Source organism: Lolium rigidum, chromosome 4 (assembly GCF_022539505.1).
Source record: "Lolium rigidum isolate FL_2022 chromosome 4, APGP_CSIRO_Lrig_0.1, whole genome shotgun sequence".
Lineage (NCBI taxonomy): Eukaryota > Viridiplantae > Streptophyta > Magnoliopsida > Poales > Poaceae > Lolium > Lolium rigidum.
This window is the reverse complement of record NC_061511.1, coordinates 42,257,450-42,264,705: the sequence shown is the minus strand read 5'-3', so window position 1 is coordinate 42,264,705 and position 7,256 is coordinate 42,257,450. Positions and strand designations below refer to the sequence as shown.

The following is a 7,256-nucleotide window of genomic DNA, read 5'->3' as shown; positions in this document are numbered from 1 at the left end:
ACTGTGGTATTATAGGAGCATACCACATCACCTTCGCAGGAACCCTCTTCCCGGGGGTGGACTCACCCTCAACATCGCCGGGGTCATCTCGCCTGATCTTATACCTCAATGCACTACATACCGGGCATGCATTCAAATTCTCGTACTCCCCGCGGTAGAGGATGCGGTCATTGATGCATGCATGTATCTTCTGCACCTCTAATCCTAGAGGGCAGACAACCTTCTTTGCTTCGTACGTGCTAGAGGGCAACACGTTCTCCCATGGAAGCATCTTCTTTATTATTTTCAGCAACTTTTCAAATCCCTTGTCAGAAGTACCATTCTCTGCCTTCCACTGCAGCAATTCCAGCGTGGTACCCAGCTTTTTCTGACCATTTTCGCAATTTGGGTACAACAGTTTGTTGTGATCCTCTAACATTTTCTCCAACTTCAACCTCTCCTTTTCATTTCCGCAGTTCATCTTCGCATCAAGAATGGCCCGACCCAAATCGTCATCCGGATCATCAAAAATTGGCTCATCGAAAATGGGCTCTTCTTCAGCTTCGTCTTCCCCCATTCTACTATCACCGGGTTCAGTGAATAAGGGATAGTTGTCACTATCCTCTTCTTCTTCGTTGTCTTCCAATATAACCCCTCTTTCTCCGTGCTTGGTCCAACAATTATAGCTGGGCATGAAACCGTTCTCCAGCAGGTGGACGTGAAGGGTCTTCGAGGTAGAGTAATCCTTCATATTCTTACAGGAACTACATGGACAATACATGAAACCATTCGACCGCCTGTTTGCCTCAGCCACGTTAAGAAAATAATGCATGCCATTAATGAACTCGGGATGGCACCGGTCACCGTACATCCATTGTCGACTCATCTGCATTTTATATGTATATCAAAAATCATTCAGTACACAACATCGTGGATATATGAGTGACCAACTTAATTAATATTCAAGTTCATCACATAAAACTAAGTTTTTTTATAAAAAAGAAGAGGCTCACCGAGGTTGTACGGTGCCGGCTAGGGGACGACGCTGGCGATCGACGGCGGTGAGGACGGGGATGATACTAATTAAAACCTACAAAATATACCATAATTTCAGCTCAAATTGATTATAAAAAAAGTAAAATCCCTAACTTAGGCATTTCATCAAACACCTTGCTAGCACTAGAAAAATAGTACGAGTTAAACTACCAAAGAAATGAGCTAAATTAGGAACGCCGGAATAAAGGATGATATTGCTAACCCTTGGATAGATGGAGGTCGTTAATCTTGTTAAAATGGTGGAGAAAGAATGAAAATTTGTTGGAGTGTGAGAGGTGCAAAAGTTTTAGAAATGTGAGAGAGATGAAAATGAGAATGGATCGGGGGCGGGGCAGGGGCGCAGTGAGCATATGAGGCACCCTTTAGTACCGGTTGCTAACACAAACCGGTACCAAAGGTCCAACCTTGGCCCCACCCTCACCTGCCATTCTGGCCGAAGACCTTTCGTACCGGTTCCTAACACGAACCGGTGCGAAGCTCGTAACGAACCGGTACGAATGCCTGAGCGTCCGAACCGGTACAAATGCCACCTTCAATACCGGTTCGTAAGGGAACCGGTATTAAAGTCTTAGATGGATGAGAGGTTTTCTACTAGTGATGTTGTGCCGATGACCCCAAACGAAGTTACCGGCGCCCCTGCCGGCGCTTATTTGAAGGCTGTTGCTGGAGATGCTCCAAGAACTAGTGTAATTGATCGCAGTCACGTAGCATGTTCCCGTGTTGAGATGTGAATTGTAGCCTTACTACTTGTACAAACCAGCTCGTACGCTTCAACACCGCAATTAAGAGGATCACCTCGCCGACGGAAAGGATATATATGATATGTCCTGGAGATGTCCACAGGAGAAAGGTGGGCACCCATCACTTCCTCCATGGACATGATCTGCTGCAAAGACTGCAATGAGGGAGAAGACAGTTAAGGTTTGTAGGGTAACAAAATGAAATGATCCAGGGTTCCCCATGACAAAGCGCTTCACATATGCACTAGGGAGTTGATATCCTAGCTAGTACTGTTAAGAGTACTAAGGCAGGCAAAGGGTCGACATCGACTATGTCCACCTACATGTACCAACTAATAGTGTGATTGGAGTACTAATTGTTGACATCAGTTCATCTACACGATACACAGAAGACAAAGCTATTTTCTCAAATTGTGTCGCTAGGATCCCTCAAAAAAAAATTGTGTCGCTAGGAACATAAAAAGACTCACGCTTGGAGTCTTCTATCCCACGACAAGGTAATTCATTTTTCCAGAGATGAAAAGGACAATATACTAGATTTTCCACGCTGAAAGCTGCCAATAGACGTTCATTTGTTGCTCATGCAACAGTCCTGGACTGAAAGAAGTCTGCAATCACACTCAAGTCACAAGAACACGGCATGGATTAGGGCGTGAACTGTACGCCTTAGGTGTAACTCTCGGTACAGCACACTGGATGACCAAAAGCCATGTGAACCAAGTTTGCCTTCTGGATAAGGGTAGCTGCCATTGCTATGAAATTGGCGTTCAAGACCCAGAAGTAGGAACTCGTGTGGTTGATCGTAGTCACGTAGTATGTTCCTGTGTTCATGTGAATTGTAGACTTAACTCGTACAACCCTGCAGCTTGTATGCTCCAACCCCACAGCCTAGAGGATTCCTTTGCCAATGGTAAAGGATATGATATGTCTTGGGAGATGTCCACAGGAGAAACTGGGCACCCCTCATCTCCTCCGTGGACATGATCTGCTACGAAAACCGCAACGAGGGAGAAGACAGTGTCAAAGCTTGTAGGGTAACAGAAGAGGAAGATATTCTTTCAAATTGTGTCGCTAGGAACAGAAGACGACTCAGGCTTGGGAGTTTTCTGTCTCATGACATGTTAATTAATTTTTATTTCCACAGATGATAACGACAGTACACTAGAATTTCCACACTGTTAAAGCTGCAAATAGACGTGTATTTATTGTTCATGCAACAGGTGACTGGACTGAAGCAAGTCTGCAATCACACTCAAACCACAAGAACACGGCATGCAATAGTATGTGAACTGTACGCCTCAGGTATAACTACCAGTAGACCACGACTCTGACTGCTTACCTGTAGACGACAAGGAATAAGTGCTGCTGTTTCTTTTTTGTACTAGCGACATCTTCTTCTTTCTAGTGCCACCCATCTTGCTTACAGTACTACACAAAGATGAGAAAATTACTTGCCATAGCCATCCTTCTGCTTCCACTTACCAGCCATGGAAGGGACTTGTCCACAGTATTGGTGTGGGATGATAAAGATTTCTTCAAACACTGCCCACCGTCACAGTGCAGCCAACACGGCCCAGAGATCAGGTATCCTTTCTGCCTTGATTCAAGCAATACATCATCATGCGGATGCGGTAGCAGATCAATGAGGAAGTTAGTATGTTCTGGTCAAGACACCATCCTGGTTCACCCAGTTCTTGGCCCATACAATGTCAGCGCCATAGACTACAGACATTCTTCCATGAAGCTCATCCCCCTTGTAGAACCATGTATGGTGATCCAGAAGAAGCTCATCATATCCAAAAGCTCATCGTCTCAGCAAGTTGATTATTTCAGCAACGAGGATTCATATTATAGTATGTTTTCGTCTGCAACCCTAGTTTGCTGTTCAAGAGAGTTCACACCTGGTGCTGTCGATAGAATTACAGGCCCCGTCTCCTGCCTTAGCAACACAACCCACTTCTTGTATTTTGTGGCTAGTTATGAAGATATGTCTCTTCTTCCGTTGGACTGCAAGGTCATCCCAGTATCAGGTGGCAACAATGGCCACCTGATACCCATGTATATCTTTCATGAACTGAGGTCCTACATGTACCGACAGTCCTTCAAGGAAAGGGCAGAAAGTATGCTCAGTTTTTCTGAGAAGACGATATACTGGAATGATTACACTTGTCGCAAATGTGAACCCAGTGGGGGACGCTGCGCATTCAGCTCACAAACGCTACAGCCGTTCTGCATGCGTCACGGTATGATCAATTCAAACTACCTAGAACCATATAAGATTGTACCATCTTGTTCTATTTTAAATAAAGTATTAAACTCTATTAAGATTTTACTTTACGGTTTAATAGTTCAGTCTACAATTCCATGTGTTTGAAGTTCCTGAGACTTCCCTTAACTATTTTTCTTTCAAATAGCACCACAAATCATTTTAGTAGCCTCTTGAGCAATAACATTGAACTAAGCACCCGAACTCTCATAAAAACAGGGAAATTATTAGGAGGAAAAAAGAAGTTTTGTTCATCTATCATATACTGGCCTTATAATAATTGAAACTCTTTAATTAGTAGTTACACTAAGCTAATCCTTTGGAGATATCAGTCGATTTGTCTGCCTGGGAATTTAGCATCACCATTTTGTATCTCTCCCTGCAGTCTAATACTTTGGTAGAGATGTATATGGGCACCACTTAATTACAAAAGCACTGTGAAAGCATACGACTTCTAAATAACAAAAGAAAACAGAAACGAGTGTATACATGAGTTTTTGTAAACATAATAAACCTTGGTGCAGTAGGTAATTACCCATGGGCACATTAATCCACCTGATAAACCCTAGTAAGCCAAGTGCCCTATCTACGAAGCCTTCCATTCAGATCACATCAACCAAGAACGAACCCTTGCCGAGTTTTTCAAGGGGCACATTACACAGCCAGGCCAAAAGCGAGAAAACAAATAAAAGACCAGCAACACATCCTTTGCAACATAACCCAATACCAGAAAAAAGAGACCAGGCAACAAAAACACAAATAGAATAGTTGGTTGTTTGCTGTAGAATCCCTAGTAAGGCAAGTTCTCTATCTAAGAAGCCTGACATTCAGGTCACTGATCAAGTCAACCCACGCCAAATTTTTCAGGAAGCGCACTACACATCTAGGCCAAAAGCAAGAAACTTTTCAACTGGCACCACATCCTCTGCAACATAACACAATCACAGAGAAAAAGAGATCAAATAGAAAAACACGCACATAGAACAGTTGGTTATTGGCTGCATTCTATTATGTAGTGGGATCTTGATTGACCTCCTTGTCTAAGTTCAGTGTAAAGTTTGGAAGTGCGGTGTAAAGCTTGGAAGTACCACAGTATGTTTTTATGATCTTCTCTTGTATGTTCTAGAAAAATAAAATATGGTTGGCCAGCCGTGATAAGATTTTTTTTGTCTCTTCCAAAAAAAGGACTTAAATATTATTGCACATTTTTCCAAATATTTAATACTCTATCATATTTTCGTTAGGGCAATGCATGGCTGCAATGGTAGACAAACTGTGTTAACAATTTGTCGGTTCGACAACTTTTTTTCAACAAATATAATGTGTTTTTGTTTATTAAACCATCAGCGGAGTCTCATTGTCGCTTTTGGTATTCGCAGGTTCACGTACCAAAGTCATCGCAGGTACACTCTAACTTCAACTGTTTTAACTTCAGATGTAGATAAAAAAAATCTATTATACCAATTCTTATCGCTGGTTACTCTGAATCTTGACATCCACTTATCCCCAGAATAATATGCTAACAACCTATTTTCTGTTTATTTTCAGCTACATCATCGGTGGCCGCATTTGTTGTTCTTCTGCTGATGGTGTCCACTGCGCTTTATCTTTCACTCAGGACAAGATATAATGAGGAGATACATTTGAAGGTCGAAATGTTTCTCAAAACATATGGCACATCGAAACCCACGAGGTACACATTCTCTGAAGTTAAGAAGATAGCAAGACGGTTTAAGGAAAAAGTAGGGCAGGGAGGATATGGAAGTGTATATAAAGGTGAGCTGCCAAATAGAGTGCCTGTGGCTGTCAAGATGCTAGAGAACGCAACAGGAGAGGGAGAAGTATTCATCAATGAAGTTGCCACCATTGGACTAATCCACCATGCCAATATTGTCCGCCTCCTAGGGTTTTGTTCCGAAGGATTGAGAAGGGCTCTTATTTATGAATTCATGCCTAACGAGTCGCTAGAGAAATACATATTCTCTCATGACCCAAATATTTTTCAGAATGTTCTAGTACCCGATAAACTGCTAGATATTGCTATGGGGATCGCTCGAGGAATGGAGTACTTACATCAGGGGTGCAACCAGCGAATCCTCCACTTCGACATCAAGCCACACAATATATTGCTGGACTACAACTTCAACCCAAAGATCTCAGACTTTGGGCTTGCAAAGTTGTGTGCACGGGACCAAAGCATCGTCACCCTAACCGCAGCAAGAGGCACAATGGGCTACATTGCACCAGAGCTATACTCTCGGAACTTTGGGGGGATATCCTACAAGTCAGACGTGTACAGTTTTGGCATGCTAGTGTTAGAAATGGTCAGTGGTAGGAGGAATTCAGACCCAAGTACTGGGAGCCTGAACGATGTTTACCTCCCAGAGTGGATCTACGAGAAAGTAATCAATGACCAGGAGTTGGCACTCACTTTGGAAACGACTCAGGAAGAGAAAGAAAAGGTGAAGCAGCTGGCTATTGTGGCACTATGGTGTATCCAATGGAACCCAAGAAATAGGCCGTCAATGACGAAGGTCGTTAACATGCTAACAGGGAGGTTGCAGAATCTGCAGATGCCACCAAGGCCTTTCGTCACATCTGAAAATCAGCCCATGCCTTAAACTAAAACATGGAGCACACAGTGCCATGATTCAGTCAGCATTCAAGGGCTGAATTCTTCTACACGCGCGTCGCAAATCTATGCATAGCAAGCAATCTATTTCGGTATTACCAGTCCATTAGCTCTGGACATGTACGGGTAATCATGAGTCGCCACCATGTAATAACAGTACAAATTACCAGCAAATTAACAATAATCGTGTGAAATATTTTATTTGGAAGAGATACATGAGTCGCAATTGGACTTGACTTGTGTTTGAACAGCTGCTTCCGAATTTATATCCAAAAGTTGGTGAATACAGTTATGTGCAATACGATAATTTGATGATTACCTTGTTCAGTAGTTTATCACCGCTCCCCATATTCTCTGATGGTAATGATGCTTCTATGCCTTTTCCGTTGTTCAGCAATCAAACTGAAATCTGCTCTTGACAATTAGTAGAGGCGATGGGCCCGACGGAGCTTTCCACAAAAAGATGTCCATGAACCTATCTGCATTTCGATAAACGTCATCAAGGTATCAAGGATTCACACAAATTCATTCTCTACCTATTGACTGAAAATGTGGACGCCCAAACCATAGTAGACGCCGTTTG

General features: G+C 42.8%; 1 protein-coding gene across 2 annotated transcripts; it reads left to right on the top strand.

The window, feature by feature from the left end:
- Positions 1–3,105: 3,105 nt before the first annotated feature.
- LOC124708449 (rust resistance kinase Lr10-like) lies at positions 3,106–6,980 on the top strand. 2 transcript variants are annotated; one of them, XM_047240130.1, is made up of 4 exons: positions 3,969–4,018; positions 5,286–5,329; positions 5,421–5,444; positions 5,590–6,980. In XM_047240130.1, exons 2-4 carry the CDS (start codon positions 5,290–5,292, stop codon positions 6,660–6,662), a joined length of 1,137 nt encoding a protein of 378 aa, XP_047096086.1. In that variant the 5' UTR covers positions 3,969–4,018; positions 5,286–5,289; the 3' UTR covers positions 6,663–6,980. The 2 variants fall into 2 exon arrangements, with proteins under 2 accessions (XP_047096085.1, XP_047096086.1); XM_047240129.1 differs by lacking the exon at positions 5,286–5,329 and having other exon boundaries at positions 3,106–4,018.
- Positions 6,981–7,256: the final 276 nt, after the last annotated feature.

What these genes read in the sequence shown, in the direction of transcription:
- LOC124708449 (XM_047240129.1), top strand. Translation starts at nt 3,214, where the DNA reads ATGAGAAAATTACTTGCCATAGCCATCCTTCTGCTTCCACTTACCAGC. An exon ending in GCCGTTCTGCATGCGTCACG is followed by an intron (nt 4,019 to 5,420) that starts GTATGATCAATT and finishes TGGTATTCGCAG; the next exon opens with GTTCACGTACCAAAGTCATC. An exon ending in ACGTACCAAAGTCATCGCAG is followed by an intron (nt 5,445 to 5,589) that starts GTACACTCTAAC and finishes GTTTATTTTCAG; the next exon opens with CTACATCATCGGTGGCCGCA.